General features: G+C 40.1%; 1 protein-coding gene across 3 annotated transcripts in view; it reads right to left on the bottom strand.

Moving 5' to 3' along the window:
• SLC25A21 (solute carrier family 25 member 21) overlaps positions 1 to 20,037 on the bottom strand; it is a 515,811-nt gene that overhangs the window by 186,965 nt on the left and 308,809 nt on the right. For all 3 annotated transcript variants that reach the window (XM_047796066.1, XM_047796067.1, XM_047796068.1), the window contains exon 2: positions 18,939 to 18,987. In XM_047796066.1, coding sequence (XP_047652022.1) covers positions 18,939 to 18,987 — 49 coding nt within the window. The remainder of the gene's footprint in view (positions 1 to 18,938; positions 18,988 to 20,037) is intronic.

The raw sequence follows: 20,037 nt of genomic DNA, 5'->3' as shown, positions 1-20,037 counted from the left end.
CTGTGTAATATGATCAAAATAGTGAACCCTGAGTTTGTCTTTTCTGACCCCTGACCTCTCACAGGTGTTCTGGCTCATTTCCTGAGAGTTATGTTTGATTTGGGAATGCTTCCCTCTTTTCTCCTGTTCCCTTGTTACAGTTTGAAACCTGGAACACCCGCATACAAGACCCCGACTATCTCCCTGTGCTACCCAAAAACACTCTTAAATGTTCTCTCAGAACTTGGCAAGCATCTGGACAAGGACAGTTTTCTCATACTCTGGGAAATCAAAATGTAAAACACTAGTTCTGTTCTAATTCTTCAACCTCAGAATGAATTTTGAGGTCATTTCTTTTTCTTTTTTCTTTTTTTTCTTATTTAACCTAAAAGTTTCTCTTTTAGTACTAAAAGGAAATCAAATAAATAATCTACTTAAGTTTTCAGTATATACCAAGGAAATAGAAAAGTTAATTTGAGATTCTTTAGGACTAAGCATAGCAAAAAGCTTAAAAATTGTTCCAAGATTATTACTTCAGAAGCAAAGATTAACATTTTCTTAATAAATCTCTCTTTCTCCCTTTTCTTCCCCCTACCCTAAGCTACCTCTGCCTCTCTCAGATTCCAAGGAAAAGAGACTAGAAAATACTACTTTTGGAAGTCATGCATTATTTTTATTTTGAAATGGAGCTAGAGCCCTGCTTAATCCTGGTTGTCTCTGAAAAAGGAAAAGCTTAAGATACCTAATAAATCCTGATAAAAAAGAGATTTCCATACCTTTTAATTCAATAAGAGGTTAAGCCAATTCACTGAGCAATGCAACAACCTCTCCCTACTCCATCTGGCATTATTCATTAGAAACAAGTACACAAACAAACAAACAAAAAACCCTAGCCTTATGAGTTGTGCAAGTTAAAATAAGATATTGTGTGCACTAAAAACATTTCCTTAAGGAGTGTCCAGGCTAGCCTCATGAAGCCTACCTGTCACCAGCATCATGCTCACCACTCCATGCATCACCCCCAAGAGTGAGTCTGTCTCTTTCTATGCTAGTGGGAAGGGGCGGTCCCTGCAATGGACTGGAAAAAAGAGTCTTGAACTTGGGTAGAAGAGAATGGACAAGACCTAGAGAGGCTCAACTCTCCTGGATCTAGATGGCAATTTCTTGCTGTCAGAAGCAGTCAAGGAGCAGCTAGTGTGGAAGCCCTGGAATATTCACTGACACAGAGTGAATTTATGAATATCATTTCTAATTCTCTGTGGTATAAAGCTATAACGCACAAGTTAAACACCAAAGAAAATACAACGTATGCTGTATAAAATGCCTAGGTTACATGGCCAAAGAAATATGTGAATTCCATAAAGTAGGTGAATTGCCCTTGTGTGAAGCCTGGCTCATGATTGGAGCAAAAGACAGGCTTAATGTTTTTGTTTGTTTTATTTTTCCAAATATATAATTTTAAAATATACACGCATCAATTTTTAAACTACCTTCATTCCATAAGTGTTTATTGAATGCTTACTTTGTGCCAACACCCTGCCCAGACACTGCATACATACATCAATGAACAAGAGAAAGAAGGTTCCAGCCTACATTCCAGTAGAAGTAGACAGTTAATGACTACACACATAAATCATCCCCGAGACATCAGAAGACGAGAGCAAAGATAAATAGAGTAATGAAAAAGAGTGAAACACAAGAGGCCACTTTAGATGAGGCGGCCAGGGAAGACCCTCAGGGGAGATGACAAGCAAGCCAGCATCTGAAGGTTGAGAAGGAGCCAGTCATTCCAGGAAGAAGGGATACCAAGCACACAGGTTCTGAGACGGGAGAAAGCCTGGCATGTTCAAGGAATAGCGAAATCACACTGGTGGACGTGTACTAAGATCATGTTTTTAAGCAATGAAAACATGGCTTTGGAAACACAGAATATTAAACTGGAAGAAGCCTCTAAGGTCATTTAGGGGAATACCCTTAACTTCCAAGTGAGGAATCAAGTCCCAGAGCAGTTCCATTAATTCCCACTGCTGGGGCCGACAGCGACAGCGTTGAACTAGAATGCTGGCTCCTGTATTCATCTTCCTGCTTGATTAAATGTCTCTCTGAGTTAATGTATTAATCACATTCTGACTCGACACTAAAAGCCTGTCTCCAAAGGGGTCATTTCTGCTAACCTCTCCTACTGGAATGAAAACGGGTCAGAATTCTAACCAGCGCCCACTTTAGAACATCTGAAAAAAAAAATAAAATTTTTTATGTGTACTGGTTACTTTTCAGAATTTAAAAGGACACAAGTGCAGAGAATTTAAATTCTAAAGCCTTTTTTTTCCTCTGAGAATTTAGCAGTACTGAATTAGATCTGAAAGACGTTTTGCCATGATATGTTGTGTTTTTTCATAAAAAAGAGAAATGCATATTCCAGATAGAGTTTGATTACCAAAAATTGAGGATATTCAGCTTAATTTTGGATTGTTTTTGCTATAAAAGTATGTAACCTATTAGGTACTCACAAAAGTTTCACTGGAGAAAATATTATTCAATAACCCCAAATGGGAAAATTTTATTCTGTAGGAACTTGGCCCAGAGTATGTAGAGTTGCATCCAGAGAATATATAGCTCTATTTATCATCTTGCAAACTTCTTCATTATGTCAAAACTAAATCTCAGCTGTGCCCCGACTGCAACGCAAGAGCAACACAGGCTATTTTAGCCATCTCAACAAGAATGTTTTGAGAATTAATCGATTTTCCAGGAATGTTTAAATAATTTTATCAATTTTTGGTCAAGGTTCACAGTTATGATATTACATTATCAGCTTTGATTTTATGTTTGTCTAAAGAAATTTATGGCTTTTATTCTTGCTTTGCAAAAAGGAAAAACAATCTTCTAAAATGTCCATGATAACCATAGTTTTCAGCCATGCTACAATCCCAACAATTCAGATCTCATTCGGCTTCATTCCCACTCTACGCTCAACTCAAAAGCAGCTTTCCCATGGGCAGGACCTGAGGTCCCAAGGGTCAGCTCATAATTGTGCTTTTTCTTCTCAAGCAGCTCCTTGCTCAACACGTTAAGTTCTGTCATGATACAGGAAGAGCCCAAGCATTTCCTTCATGGCACATGACTTTAAGGAAGATTCTAGCCCTTTGACACAGGCACCTGCTCTTTACAGATGCAGATGAGAAGCAAATATCCCTGATAATTTTATTCTCACTGATTGTTTAGAGCTTACAAATCATTTAAAATAAAATAAGCACTATAGCCAAATAAAGAGCAAACATTTTGTTCTTGAATTTAGAGCTAGAGCTTATCTCAAACAGTCTTTGGATAGCTGCTGAAAATAGACATGGTTATTAGTTTCAAATTCTCCCTTCCCCCCCAAATCCTCTACTTAAAATAGATGATTATCTGAGAAAAGTTGATGTTTGCATTAAAAACACTGAAAAAATCCCATTTGTTTAATTCAAAATAATCCCAAATCAGTTTATTTTATAGTCATAATAAATTCTAATAATCTAAAATTGGAATCTAAGCTATGGTTAAGGCAAAATATCCCATTATAGGGGACCCTGTGATGGTCACTGGCTAAATAAGACGGTTAATGAAGTTGCCAAAAATTTTAAATTTGGGACAAAACTCAACTTAGGGATAAACTGGGGGAAAAAAAACCCTGGCTGAGGACTGGGAGGTAGGGGGGACAGAGGAAGTCACATCATGCTGATGCTCACTTTAGAAGCAATTCACTTTTCCCATGACAAAGATAAGAAAGCCATTTAAGAAGGACTTACCTTTCAGCGCACCCCCCCCCAAAAAAGGATGTCTGGAGAAGCCCATTGATGGGCATGAAGAAGGCGAAGAAGGGACAGAGACTGTTTCTCATCCTCCAGACTGGGCTCAACATGGAAGAAGCCTTTGCCATTGAGCAGAGGGTAGAGAGAAATGTCAAAACAGAACACACCTTACATTATTAGCTAAGGGAGACTTCTAAGCCCATTTCATTAGTTGAGGAATAATAGCTACTGTACTCTAAACAAACACCAAATCTCTATTTTAAAAACTTAGACAAAAACCCAAATTAAGGAGTGATTAAACATTTTACAAAGGTTCCACAATGTGAGTCATAAAAATAGCATGCTTCTCTAGGGAGTGAGTTAAAAAAGAACTCTACTTACAAAAAAGAAAAAAAGAAAAGAAAAGAAAGAAAAATTAGAAACAACATTTCAAGATTATAAAGGGAATTACAGTTGATTTAACCTAACAGAACTGTGTTATTTATATAGGGGGAACTGGTTGGATATTTTGAAAAAGATTTTCTCCTTATTAATAAATCTGAAAAATAATTTCAACCTACAGTAGCAAGATTATTCTGCATAAGATCTTTGGGACTAATTTTTTTCTCCAGTGCCACAGAACAACAGGTTTTTAGATTGTTCTCTCATTCTATCTCTTCCTAATTATTACTGGGCCACTGGAGAAATGATTAAAACTGTTCAGTAGCAGCAAAGGCCAACAACACGTGAAGCGTTCTCTATGGATAAGGAAACTCTTGCAACCAATGCACCCAATGGCCTGGGTTTATGTTCAGTGGGAAGGGTCACCAAATATAAGGGAGGGACGAGACTGTCTACAGTGAACCCGTCTGAGTTTTCTACAGTGTAGATAAAAACCCTTTTCCTCCCAAAGAGGCAGAACATTGTCAAAGTAAAAATCCCAAGAGTAATATTAATGAAATCTCTTCATGGGATTATGGTCTCTCATCCCCAAATCTTCTTTCTCCAGAAAGTCACACCTATTCTAGAAAATCATGCAGCATTTTTTTTTTTCTTTTTAGGGTCGCACCTGTGGCAATATGGAGGTTCCCAGGTACTAGGGGTCCAACTGGAGCTGGAGTTGCCAGACACAGCCACAGCCACAGCCACGCCAGATTCGAGTCATGTCTGTGACCTACACCACAGCTCACAGCAATGATGGATCTTTAACCCACTGAGCAAGGCCGGGGATCAAACTTGCCTCCTCATAGATATTAGTTGGGTTCATTGCTGCTGGGCCACAATGGGAACTCCTAATGCAGCATTCTTAACAGTGCACAAAACAGGATTATTTTCTCATTTTAGGGTCAAGCTTAGGTTATATTAGTCTTTTAATCACTATATAAGTGTAGGACCTTTTAAAGTGTGCACGAACTCATTGGCAATGATGAGTTTAATTTGTAATAAAGCACTTAGGTGTGAGAAATGGCATTTTAAAGCACACATTTATTTAAAATCCATCCTGTATACCATTTTATTGGGCTATGCCCATGGCATATGGAAGTTCCCGGGCCAGGGATCAAACCCATACCACATCAGTGACCCAAACCAGTGCAGTGACAACACCAGATCCTCAACCTGCTGCACCACAAGGGAACTCCCTGTACACCATTTTTACTTGATTATATTAATAAATAAAATCTTTAATGATGACTGCATGGAAAGAATGACATAATCAATGCAGAGCCACAGTGCTCCCACCACCCAGGACATCCTTGCTTTGGCTCAGTAACTAGAGAAAGACATTTCAATTAAATAAAACAATCCCCCCAAAAAACCCTTAATATGGTCATGAAAATTCAAAGGTAAAGTTGAAGTTACAATCACAATGTATTTCAGGATTTTGTAACCATTTCATACTATTGTAAGTCACCATTGATTGATTTAGCTATATGCCAAACACCCAAAAAAAGTATAGTTTATAAAAATGTGGTTCTACTCTTTGCTTGCTTTACTTCAGACACATTCTCTCCATCGTTAGAAACAAGCCATGACAGTGGTCTAGCCCTGGATTTCTATGCATGGTGAGAAATCAGGCATAACCATGGTCTAACCCTGAATGTGATCTTAATGTTTTATACCACGGACAAATCATTAACATATGGAAATAACTCTCTCAGCTGCTCCATAACTTTTTTTTAATCCTGTAGACTACTCCCTCCACTTTCTGCTCTATCCTGACCTTTTTCCACTGTTTCCTCCCCATTATAAATGAATTCCTTTTTTTTTCTTTTTCTTTTTTTTTTTAAGGATCTATTGGGGGAAAACTTTTTTCGTTCCTTGTTTCCACCCTGCTGTTCTGTTGGCCCCAATGGCTGCTCAACGTCCCCTCTCCAACCTCTAAATTAAGTGTTCATTTTCAAGTTCACTGCTGTGCTCCCCTCCCCCTATAAAGGGAGGCTACGGATGCTCCTCAGCCCTGGCTCCTTGCTCTCTGCTGGGCTCCCCACGAAGCAGGTCTCACCATAGCATGTCCTCAGATTTCTCTTTTTAATAAAGTTTGTGGTGGGCTTATGCCTCTAAATCATTTTTACCCCTCAGAGCCATTTACCTTCCCTCTGTAACAACCAACACTCACTCCTCTCCCATCTCTTGGCACTGATTTTTGCCCCTGTAACCTCACTCAGTAGGACAAAATGTGTTTTCTCTGGCTGCAGATAATATATTCCCATATCACTCTCACAAACCACAGAATGAGCTCTGCAAGGAAACCTCTGCCCTTCCACTTCCCGTCACTGCTAACAAAGCGGTTTACAGAAATGAGACCAATGAGAACCACAGGTTAATGAGATGTTTAACACACACACACAAAAGGAATTCTTTGCATGAAGACTTTTTACAGAACTGCCTATGGGGTATTTAGCCATGGTTCCCAAAAGCTGACCCAATGACCAGTCAGGCTTAAGATTCACCCAGAAGGGTGTTAAACATAAATATCCACAGGCCCCACCCCCAGAGTTTCAGATTCAGCAGGTCTGGGGTTTGGGAGCCACCGAGACAGAGAGAGAGAGAGAGTTAGTTAATCAACCTCAACAGCTTGAGAAAAAGCCACATAAACACATATATAACAAACTGTGGAAGCCAAATTTTCAACCCATGTGAGTCTTTAGAATCCACACAGTGATTAATAAGTTTGGAAAGAAGAATGATAAGACTTTTCAGTGCAAGTTAAGTCCTGATGTGAGGGAGGATGAAAGCCAAGGTATGCACTGGCCTGTCCACTTAGCAGCAGTCTCTGTGTCTGTGGGGACGGCAGGGACGCCGTCTCACCTGCCTCCCATCCCCGCTTTCCCCTACACCCACCTAAAGATGTGCCTTGAAGCTCTTTGACAGGACATGCTTTTAAAAGATCAGTCTTTACATGATGGGTAATTTAGTTCATTTGTCCCTGATTTATGTCCTGTGCGAAAGTGAAACAAAACAAAAATGATGAAAAATGACCGTGAACAAAACATAATGAACACCTCAGTAATTCGGTCTTCCTGAAGCACAATGAGCCATTTCCTTTCGTGGGAATAAAAGTGTGAAGGGGAGGTAAGCTAAAACCCACTTGCACTGTGACTTCGATAAATCTGAGGGGGTTTGAATACCACTCTCTCCATACAAGTACAAACCTTCAAATGCATATGGAGTGAAACTCCCTCCCACCCAGGACCTTGGTTATTTGTAACTGTCAACCCATTTTAAGCAAGAGTATTCTTCTTACTAAGGAACCACGGGACCACCTCTCTTTCCCGTTTAAGAATTCCTTTCCCGGAGTTCCCGTCATGGCGCAGTGGTTAATGAATCCGACTAGGAACCATGAGGTTGTGGGTTCGATCCCTGGCCTCGCTCAGCAGGTTAACGATCCGGCATTGCCGTGAGCTCGTGAGCTGTGGTGTAGGTTGAAGACGCAGCTCGGATCCCACGTTGCTGTGACTGTGGTGTAGGCTGGCGGCTACAGCTCTGATTAGACCCCTAGCCTGGGAACCTCCATATGCTGTGGGAGCGGCCCTAGAAAAGGCAAAAAGACAAAAAAAAAAAAAAGAAAAAAGAAAAAGAATTCCTTTCCCCCTTGCATTCTAGGCCTGTGCTGTCTAACCCCATAACTACTAATTACATGTGGCTACTGAGCATTTGAAATGTGACTATCGATACGTAGATGCACTCTAATTGCAAGATATGCACCAGATTTCAAAGACTGTGGGAGGAAAAAAGAATGCCAAATATCTCAATAATTTTAATATTGATTAACATGTTGCTATGACAATGTTTTGGATATATGAGATCAAATAAGACATACTGAAATAAGATATATTGTCAAAATGAATTTTATAAAATATTTCCTTTTTATTCTTTGAAATGTGGCTCAGAAAACTGAAAACTATGCGTGTGTCATACATTTTGTTTCAATTAGCCAGTGTTGTCCTGGAGGAAGTCCAGCATTTCGCTTTCCATCCCAAAGCGTGCCACACTTGCTCCCTCAGCCCCTTCAATGTCCTGCGCAGGTTTACTGCACCTACCTCTCATCTTGACACACCTATTGGAGACTCACCTCACTTTTGCCTAGTCCATTCCTGAAATGTTTTTGCCCATCATTCTATCATTTCTCCCTTATTATCTCAACAGATTCTTACTTCCTTCCTCCTTCACGAACTTTTATGTTTTTCAATAAAGACAACAACTGCATATTATTCACTTTCTAGACATTCCAATTTGGCCACAGAAATCATAGGCTCTCTGCTCCAACTATACTGAATTACTGATTGTTTCCAAACACTCATTGATCCATTTGTTCAAGAGCATTCACTAGGCACCTCCTGGAACTATGCTTGCCATGGTGGTTTCAGCACACAGCCCTAAAATGATGCGTGGAATGATGTCAACAGGAACGCACAGATGAAAACGATGCTCTCCTGTTCTCAGACCCAGAAGGACTCTATACTTGCAAACACCCCTCTGAAGAAAGATTTAAATGCAGTGGTCATATAACACAAGTCTTCCGGCTTGGAAACTTGAAGCCTCCTAACTCCATATTAAACATCGCCCCCCTCTCTCTCATACTTTGTATTCTCCCTAGTGTTTCCCTGACTACCTTATAAACTCCATTTGTCTTGGTAGTTCCCATTTCCTTTGCTGACACAGTATTAAACACCATTCTCTCTCTCTCTCTCTCTCTCTCTCTCTCTCTCTCACACACACACACACACACACAGAGTCATTTATTTCCTGCAATAATGGTAGGTACCATTATTGTTTCTATTTAAAGATGAGGAAAAAATGAGGCACAGGATAATAAAGGAAGAAGCAGAATTTGGAGCCAGGCAACCTAACTCTAAAGCCAGGGTTCTTAATTACTAGATAATCCTGTCTTAGAGTACAAACAGTAAGGATCATGTAAAAGCTTGAAGCTGTTGAGGCCATCTGGTGCTACATGAGAGAAGCCACACCAAAAATGAAGCACATATAGGGAAAGGAAAGCTGAAGGGAGAGAGGGAGAGACAGGGAGATAGGGAAAGAAGAGAGACAATATGATAGACTGTATGAGATACTACTAATTACTTTATTTGAATTTCTAGAGGATATGAAGCCAGAAACTAAACTACTTTTGGTCTTCCTAGTTATATAGTGAATAAAGTCTTTTGTAGCTATGGGTTCTTAACTGGGAGTCCAACCACAATTGTACACAAAGTTCTTTGTATGTAAACATAACTATAATACAGTGTATAGGCATGTCTCTGGGGAGAATCTCAAAGGAGATCTTGATTTTACCTAATTGCCCTGTTTATATCATCTTAGCCAAATCTTCTCTGCTAAAATCAGGTGGAGACACTTAGAATAAGACTGTTGTCATGTGGTTAGCCTATGCTCACATTAGGTCTCTCCCTAAAGCTACACTTCCATGGAGAAGAATAAGCTATCCTTATATAAAGCCAAGTGCCACAGTGCCTAAAACCTTTTCAAAAAAGATTTATCAATTATAACTTCTAATCATCTTCTAAAATGCAAAGTGAATTCCCATAAAACATGCTGAATTGAAAATGCATGCTTTCGTAGTTCCCGTCGTGGTTAGTAACAAAGCCGACTAGTATCCATGAGGACACAGATTAGATCCAGCATTGCCATGAGTTGTGTGTAGGCTGAAGATGCAGCTCAGATGCTGTATTGCTGTGGCTGTGGTGTAGGCCGGCAGCTGCAGCTCCAATTCAACCCCTAGCTTGGGAATCTATATATGCCACAGTTGGAACCCTAAAAAGACAAAAAAAAAAAAATGCATGCTTGCAACCTAAGTGTCCACCAATAGATGAAAAGAAAGAGAAAATGTACTATATGATATAGATCTACATTGGAATACTATGCAACCATGTAAAAAAGGAAATCCTGCCATTTGCAACAAGATGGATGAAACGTGAGGATGTTAGGCTAAGTGAAATAAATCAGGTCAATGTAAGACTGTATGATCTTGCTTATATGTGGAATCTAAAAAGAAAATCAAAAATGCAGAATACAAATTGTTTGTACTCCACCTGGGGGTAGAGGTTGGGTCAAATGGATGAAGATGACTGAAAGGTACAAACTTCCAGTTATAAAATAAGTAAGTCCTGGGGATGTAATGTATAGCTAATAATACTGTATTGTATATTTGAAAGATGCTAAAAGAGGGGCTCTTCAAAGTTCTCATCACGAGAAAAAAAATTGTAACGGTGTGGTGAAGAACGTTCACTAGACTTACTGTGGTGACCACTCAGCAATATATATAGACATCACATTATTATGTTGTACACTTGAAACTAATATAATGTTATATATCCACTATATCTAAATTTTAAAAAAGAAAATGCAAATGCATATTTATATCAGCTTTCTCCAAATCCCACTAAAATGACTGTGCCAGTTATTTTTCTGTTTGTCTTCAGACTAGTTTTCACGCTTCCCTTGTCCTTCTCTGCTCTGTTATGCAGAAGGACCTGGCTGGGCTTTCAGACTTCCACAGGTTCAGCATATAGGAGCACTGGTGAGTGACTAAAGAGTAGGAAGAAGAGAGAAACCAGAGGATTTCCCCTGTCCCTGTTTGCTTCAGACAGGGAATCCTGCAGTGGCTGGGGCTCCCCTGAGAGAGCTACCATTAGACACATCTACTATGGTTCCAGCTTTCATAAGGTAGCCCTGGCCCCTGGGCTTGGGTAATACCACCATCTTACTTGTCCCTCCAGCCAGGGGTTATAGAATTGATCATTTACAGATTGTGAAAAAAAAATGGGAAAAAAAAATCCCTGTGAAGAAAGAATTTGGAAATACACTTTTAGAATTTGTTATTTTTCAGCAAAAAAAGAGGATTAGGCACAAACAGAACCCCAAAAGGAAAGACCAGGCATTCCCCAGGGGCTTAGCCATTAAGGACTGGGTGTTGTCACTAACTGCAGGAGCTCAGGTTACTGCTGTGGTCCAGTTCAATCCCTGGCCTAGGAACTCCTGCAAGCCATGGACATGGCCAAAAGAAGAAAAGACCAGACTTTAAGAAGTAAATACAGTTATTGATTCTGTCACATTCCAGTACATGAGCCATTTCCATACTCAGACTAATTCACTATATCACCCTTCAAGGAATAATACCCAAGGAGAGGCTAAAACAACTGTGAGGCAAGTGAGATTTGGCCTGGTGTGTCCCATGTCTGACATGGATGATGCCTGCAACAACTTAGAATCCAGTGCTCTTGGATGTTGCTAAGAAAAATACCTTGCTCAAATCACTAATGAATATGGTTTCATGTATTATCCTTTACAGTTTACAGTTTATCTTATTTAGAAACATAATTATCTCCTACACAATATAAGAATGACAATTTCAGCAATAATTTAGTCTGTGTGTTAATAATTTAGCACCTGTGTGTTAGCGCCCGGTGATAAATGCTACCAATCTTGCATATTCTACTTCAGATGCATTCAGTTGAAAAGTTTGGGTTTTCAGTTTACTCTCTGATGTTGAGTCTTTATTCAATGTACTCTTTATTTTTATGCAGGTCAAATGCCATCCACTACCCAGTTCCCTTCTCCTTCAGTCCCTTGAATGATAGTATTTTCTTTCTTCCTTGAAGTTGGTCAAGGCACGTGATTAGTTCCAGTCAATGAATGCCCTTTTCATTAAAATATCTACATAACAAAGAAGAAAGAAAAGCCCTCAAAACTTGGCACATCCATTTTAAGAAATATTCTATTCAAATCAAACACCATGAAATGATATAGTTTTTGAAAATCTAATGGGATCCCTATTAACTCATCAGATTATGAGCTCTTTGAGGGCAGAGCTAGCCTGGAACTCACACGCACTGGATACTCAACTCATGTCACTGAATGGATGAATAAAGGATTGAGTGAATGAATGAGTATAAAGTCAATATCTTGTCTTGTTTAAATAATTCTTATTTCTCCTCAATACTCATTTGAACACTGTACTAATTTAGGAAATCACTGTTGAATGAAAAAGATGATTTATTTCTCAGCAAGACTAACAGCAATAATCCAGTTTTTCAAAGAAAAAACTACAAAGGAAATGCCAGTAAGGAGGAGGACAGAATCAAGATGCAGAGGAAAGGATGTGTAGCTCACCTTCTCCCATAAACACATGAAACAATGACAACTATATGTAGATTAATTCTCACAGATAATCCACTGGCAGAAGACCTCAGACTTCCCAAAAGGGCAAGAAAACCTCCACAAAACTGTGCAGGATAAAAGGAAAAAAAAAAAAAGAGGAAGAGAGAAAGTGAAGAGAAAAAAAGGAATCAGGACAGGACCAGCACTCCTGAAAAGCAGCTGTGAAAGAGGAAAGGAGTCTGAACCCTGGGAGGCCACCTGCTGTCACAGAGATCAGAGGAGACAGAGATGGAGCCTCAAAGCCTCAGAGAAAAGCCTCAGGCAGCAGGTGTGAAGAGGGCAAAGCAGAGAGAGAACCACACAGACGATGGGTACCACCACCCAGTGCATCACAGCCTGACACACTTGGGTGGGGGCTGCATGCTGAGGCTTAGGATTGGCTGTCTAGAATCGGCCTGAGGGGGTCAGAGAGTGGTGCATCACAGCCCAGGGAGTGTGGGAGGGGGCCTCTGCCCACCAGAGAAGTAAGACACCATTGTTGGGGAGTGCAAGGAGGGGGGCACACGGGCTCTCAGAAGGCAGGGTGCTTCTTGTGCAGGCTACAGGGGTGGGTGCAAGCTGCTGCAGTCATCTCGGACTGCAGAGGTGGGTGCTGCCCACCACCACTAAGAGTCCCTTGACCAGGCACTGCCCACTGCCCCAGGCATCCCAGGGGTAGCCACCACAGAGGGCTATGCAATCAAGAGCCACCTGTTGCCCCAATATCCCTGGGAATGCACACACCCTAATCTTGTTGCCACCAAGGGTCCTGGGCACTGCCACTACTTCCCTAGGGGTCACTGCCACTGCCAAGGGTCTGGCAGGCAGGCGTTGTCTGCAGGCACTACCCATTTCCCACACCTCCCTGGAAGCACATGCAGGCCATGCACCTGCAAACCCCTATCAAGGAGATAATGGTCTGCACATACTGAGGAAAGAGACAACAAGCATCCAAACCAAAAGTAGCCTTCATGACAAAAAAAGTAAACCCACACAAGCTACTCAGGGATGCTCCTGACTATCAATAACCCTACAAGACTACAGTAGACAACTGTTTTAAACTCACAGAGAAATATAAGCAAAATAAAGAAGTGCAGGAGAGTTTCCATTGTGGCTCAGTGGTAATGAGCCCAACTAGTATACATGAGAATGTGGGTTCGATCCCCGGCCCCACTCAGTGGGTTAAGGATCCAGAGCTGTGGTATAGGTTGCAGAAATGGCTCAGATACTACGTTGCTGGTGCTGTGGTGTAGGCCAGCAGCTGTAGCTCCAATTCGACCCCTAGCCTGAAAACTTGCATATGCCACATGTGTGGCCCTAAAATTTAGCAAACAAACAAAAAAGAAGTGCAGAAACCATTCCCAGGTAAAAGAATAGGAGAATTCCCCTGAAGGAGCAAATCATGAAACCGACCTCTGCAGTCTAACAGACATCAAATTCAAAAAGGAAGTAATGAAAATACTGAAAGAATTAAGAACATTACAGCTATCAACTGTAATACAGATTACTTTAAAAAGGAACTACAGACTATAAGGAGTCAAGAAAAATTAGAAAGTTCGTTTGCAGAGATGACAGCTGAGCTAAAGGCATTGAAGAGAAGAATGAATAATGCAGAGGAATGAAAAAGTGACTTGGAAGAGAGAATAATGGAAATCATCCAATCAGGACAGCAGAGAGAAAGCCAAATGAAAAAAAAAAAAAAGAAGAAAGTAACACAAGAGATCTATGGGATAATATAAAGCATGCCGATCCATGCATAACAAGGATCCCAGAAGGAGAAGAAAGAAAAAAAAGAGGATAGAAAGTGTATTTGGGAGTTCCCATTGTGGCGCAGTGGTTAACGAATCCGACTGGGAACCATGAGGTTGCGGGTTTGGTCCCTGCCCTTGCTCAGTGGGTTAACAATCCGGTGTTGCCGTGAGCTGTGGTGTAGGTTGCAGACATGGCTCGGATCCCGAGTTGCTGTGGCTCTGGCGTAGGCCAGTGGCTACAGCTCCGATTTGACCCCTAGCCTGGGAACCTCCATATGCCGCGAGAGCGGCCCAAAGAAATAGCAAAAAAAGACAAAAAAAAAAAAGAAAGTGTATTTGAAGAAATTATGGCTGAAAATTTTCCAAACCTACGGAAGGAAATAGATATTCAGATACAAAAAGCACAGAGGGTGCCCACAAGATGAACCCAAAAAGACCTACATCAAGACATATTATAATAAAAATGGCAAAAGTTAAGGAGAGGGGAATCTAAAGGCAGCAAGAGAAAACAAAGAATTAATTATAAGGTAACCTTCATAAGACTATCAGCTGACTTCTTTATAGAATCACTATAGGCCAGAAAAGAGTGGCAGGATATATTCAAAATTCTAAAAGGGAAAAATCTGCAACCTAGACATTCCATCCAGCAAGATTATAATTTAAAATAGAATGAGAAATAACGAAATTCTCAGACAAGCAAAAATCTAAAAGTTTACAGCAACAGTAAACCTATCCTAAAAGAAAAATTGAGAGATACCCACTAAATAGGAAAGAAGTAAGAAGATACAGTAAAGAGGAAATCACAATTGGAAAGTAATCACCTAAATAAGCCAGTATACAGATCAAAAAGAAAAAAACTATTTGTGAAAGCGATAATAAACACAAGGAACAGCAAAAAGAGAACACGAAGATATAAAAAAGGACATCAAAATCATAAAATGTGGAAAAGCAGAGTAAGAAAATAGAGACCTTTTTTTTTTTTTTTTAAAGAATGTGTTTGAGCTTATATGACCATCAGTCTAAAGCAAGCAGATAGAGGAAAGGGTTAACATACTCAAAAAACAGGGCAACTGCAAATCAAAAACTAATAGATTCACAAAAGTGAAAAAGAAGAGGACACAAGCATAAAAGAGAAGGAAATCATCAAATCACAAAAAGAAAAAGAAAGGAACAAAGGAGAAACAGAATCAACTGGAAAACAAGGTGTTTGTCTTGTTCTGTTTTGTCTTTGCTTTTGAGGGTAGCACCTGTGGCATAAGAAAGTTCCGAGGCTAGGAGCTAAATCAGAGGTGTGGCTGCTGGCCCAGGCCATAGCCACAGCAATGTGGGTCTGAGCCACATCTTCCACCTACACCACAACTCACAGCAACACCTGATCCTTAATCCACTGAGTGAGGCAAGGGATCAAACCCATATCCTCATGGATACTAGTCAGGTTCATGACCCACTGAGCCACAATGGGAACTCCCAAAAACAAGGTTTAAAATGGCAATACATACATGTCTATCAATAATTACCTTAAATGTCAATGGGATGAATGATCCAATCAAAAGACATAGAGTGGCAGACTGGATAAATAAACAAGAGCCTACAATATGCTGCCTACAAGACAGCCACCTTAGGGCAAAGGACACACATAGATTAAAAGTGAAGGGATACTGGGGAACTGTTATTTTTTGAAATGTTCATTTCTCCTCATTTAAATTATGACCATATGTAGCTTTGATAACAACTTTAAAAACTTAAAAATGGGAGCATTTCAAAATTGAAAAATACCTATTGAAAAATTCATGCATCAGACTATAAAGACATGAATGATTCAGCAAGCTACATTTCATATGACTAAGTTTTCTAAAAAATAAAAATTCGTACAATAAGACTGGAGGCTGTTAAGAACTTTAGCCTTGGATTTCAGTGCCTCAGAAAGTGGAAATGAAGCCCTCTCAAAATAAAGAGCTATAAATTCTGGATATGTTGTCATGGTAACTGAACCACTTTAATAAACTGCATGTTTGCCTAAAGAGCTATATTTACTGTGATAAGCCTTTCAAAAAGTACATGTCAAGTTGGAGTATTTTTCAAACTATATAATCACTGTGCCCCTAGTCTCAGTACACTGCCCACCTCTTCACAAGCAAGGTATTTCTGCCAGAGTCTCCTCAATACAACTGTACAACAGTATTTTCATTACCCTAAAAGAAACCCTTCGCTCTTAGCAACTCTACCTGCCACTGCAGGTCTCTGTATCACCCCTAGCTCCAGGCAAACACTAATCTACTTTCTATCTCTATGGACTGGATTATTCTGATGTTTTATATAAATGGAATCACACACACACACACACACACACACACACACACACACACGAGAGAGCATAGAAAAAGGTATTTCATGCAAATGGAAATGACCAGAAAGGATGAGTCATAATATTCATAGTAGACAAAATAGATTTTAAAATAAAGTCCGTAAAGACAAGTATCTACAAAACAGAAACAGACTCACAGACATAAAGAACAGACCTGTGGTTGCCAAGGGGGAAGGGGAAGGGAGTAGGATGGACTGGGAGTTTGGGTTTAGGAGATGTAAACTATTACATTTAGAATGGAAAAATAATAAGGTCCTACTGTATAGTACACGAAACTATATCCAGTCTCCTGGAATAGACTGTGGTAGAAAATAATATTAAAAAAAAGAATTTGTATATATTTATGACTGAGTCACTTTGCTGTACAGCAGAAACTGGCACAACATTTTAAATCAACTATATTTTAATAAAAAGAGTCATAAAGCAGAAAGAAAAAAAGAAGAAATGCCAGTGAGGAGTTCGAGTTGTGGCATAGCAGAAATGAATCTGACTAGTATCCATGAGGTTGAAAGTTCGATCCCTGGCCTTGCTCACTGGGTTCAGGATCTGGCGTTGCCATGAACTGTGGTGGCTTGGATCCTGTGTTGCTGTGGCTGTGGTGGAGGCCAGCAGATGCAGCTCCAATTTAATCCCTAGCCTGGGAACTTTCATATGCCACAGGTGCGGCCCTAAAAAGCAAAAAAGAAAAAGAAAAAAAAAAAAAAAAAAAGAAAAGCAATGCCAGTGAATTTCGTTGTTTCTAAAGCCTATATAAAAGATGGTCCAAAGACTATACACCACCTTATATTTGAATGTCATTTTAGATTTCCTTCATCCTCTGTTTGGGTTTGGTGACTTGAGGTTGCTATGGATTGAATGTTTGTGTCCCTGAAAATTCATATATTGAAGCCTTAACCCCAGTGTGATGGTATTTGGAGGTGATGCCTTTGTTGGGAGAGGCGTAATTAGAGTTAGATGAGGTCATGAGGGTGCCCCCATGATGGGATTAGTGCTCTTATCAGAAGAAGGAGAGGAGTTCCCGTCGTGGCACAGTGGTTAAGGAATCCGACTAGGAACCATGAGGTTGTGGGTTTGGTCCCTGCCCTTGCTCAGTGGGTTAACGATCCGGCGTTGCCGTGAGCTGTGGTGTAGGTTGCAGACGCGGCTCGGATCCCGAGTTGCTGTGGCTCTGGCGTAGGCCGGTGGCTATAGCTCCGATTCGACCCCTAGCCTGGGAACCTCCATATGCCACGGGAGCAGCCCAAGAAATAGCAACAACAACAACAACAACAGAAAAGACAAAAGACAAAAAAAAAAAGGAGAGACCTCAGAGCTTCCTCTCTCTGTCATAACCATGTGAGGATACAGAAAGAAGGTGAATGTCTACAAGTCAGGAAGAGAGCCCTCGCCAATAAGGGAATTGACTGGCACCTTGATCTTGGACTTCCCAGCCTCCAGAACTGTAATAAGTGTCTGTTCCTTAAGCCACCTACCCTACAGAATTTTGTTATAGGTGCCTGGGCTAAGGAAGGGGCCACATTCTCATCTTCTCTATCAGAAATGTAACATAATTTGCATATCACAGTTAACTCCCCTTGCTTTCAGTAACCAGCCTAAGATTCTATTGCTTCTTTAGGTAAATTAAGCAACATGTCCATTCAATGACCAATTATTTCCTAATTGTGGCAGTAAGGGTTTGTTTGACTCTCATCGTTTCATAGCTCTGTTTGCTATTAAGCTTCAACTTAGGTATGGTGGTGTTAGGTTTAATGCAATGCAAATAAATTGAAACTTTCACCATCATTTCAGAGCTTTTAAGTTAAGAAGAGAGTTGAGTAGTTCAGCAACAGTTTTAACTTTTTAAAAAATTCTCTAGATCATATTAAAACACACAAGATTTTTTTTCCTTTGGTAAACAGATTTAATACTTTGTCCTGATTTGATTCTCCCTTTAAGAGTAAATGTATTTTTCAGGAAATATGGCATTTTGCACTGGCAAACAGTTGTAGGAATAAACTCTTTAAGCACCATTTAAGAAGTTTTCTTGAAATTTTGGAGTCTCACACCATAATGCCGACTATTATACAGCAATCTGTTACATGCAATGCCAAATGGAGGTCTGCTGTCATAATTCACTATGTTGAGTTTAGTTTTTACATCATTTTGATAAATTTCCCTCCCTTTCCAGTTAAGTCACAAATCATACCTTATGGTTGTCATGCAAAGGCAGTAAAATGTAATATACCTTCGGATGACCTCTATCCAGAAATGCTTTTCACTGCTCACATTTTATCTGTCAAATAGTACTTTCTTTAAGAAGTAAATATAGATTCCATTATTGAGAGAAGCTACCAGCCTAGGACAAGTTCTAGCATTTAGTGTTCTGAATCTTAATTTGAATATCAGCCAAAGTCAATAAAACTTGTTTATGCAGAACCTTACCTGGTTTTCACCACATCGAGAGGGTGCATCAGGCAAACTTCTACAAGACCTGAAAGACGATAAAGAAAAGTCCAATAAATACTTATGTAAACACTGGTTCTTATTTCCTTGACCTTATTGATTTCTCAAGTATGAAGATTCAAAGAAAAAACCTGGGACTCTGGACATGACAGGTAAAAGAGGCTAATAACAAAAGACTAAAGTATAATGCAATTTTATTTCAATGAGAACAAGACATGTGAGTGAGTTTTTTTTTATAAGTACTCTGGCACAAGCAGGGATTTTTAAGCAGAAGAGTGATATTAACTTCTATTAATTTGTCCTCCCAGCAATCTAATCATCTGTCCATTCATCCTCCCACTGCTCCCAGTCACACTTACTAACATGCAAACACATGAGCAATGATGCTCCAACCCGCCTCCCCTTTGGCAAATGCACCATCTCTCTCATCACAGCATAGGGGTACTTAGCTTAGGTGTCCCAAGCCAAGTGCAAAAGAGCCAACGCCTATCTAGAAGAAGAGAACACTATCATGCAAGGATGAACTAAGATCGGTCAAGAACAGTTTCTTCTCAGTGTTCAATGCCCTGGGCTTTTCCTTCTCCCTGCAATATTCTCCTCCTATGAGGACACACACACATACACACACATACAGTTCTGAGAATCCTACTTATCTTCAGATCTCAATTTGGGCAACTATTTTCGTAGAAATCCCGGGGCAGAGACTGTTAGTTGTCCCCTAGCATTCATCCTCTTTTCTTCCTGGTTGCCCAGAATAAATACGGAATTTCCCAGCCTCCTTTGCTGCTAGGTCACCATGAGACCACGTTCTGCCAATGGGATGTAAGCAAAAGTTGTCTGAGCAACTTCCAGAAGTCTTTTAAAGTTAGAGAGCCTGTTCCTTTCCACCCTTTCCCTACCTCCCTCTGAGGAATGTGGACCTAGGGCAGGAGAAGCCATCTTCACAATGAGATGACCTGGGGAATAGAGGTCACACACAGCACAGCAACAAGACAGAAGTAGTCCCTGACATCATGGAGTTCTGCTCTGTCTACCTCCAGACAGTCCTGTTGAAGAAAATTTCCTATTCCCTTTAAAC

The sequence above is a fragment of the Phacochoerus africanus genome, chromosome 9, assembly GCF_016906955.1.
Source record: "Phacochoerus africanus isolate WHEZ1 chromosome 9, ROS_Pafr_v1, whole genome shotgun sequence".
Taxonomy (NCBI): Eukaryota; Metazoa; Chordata; class Mammalia; order Artiodactyla; family Suidae; genus Phacochoerus; species Phacochoerus africanus.
The sequence above is the reverse complement of the archived record's forward strand: the minus strand, read 5'-3'. Positions and strand labels throughout refer to the sequence as shown.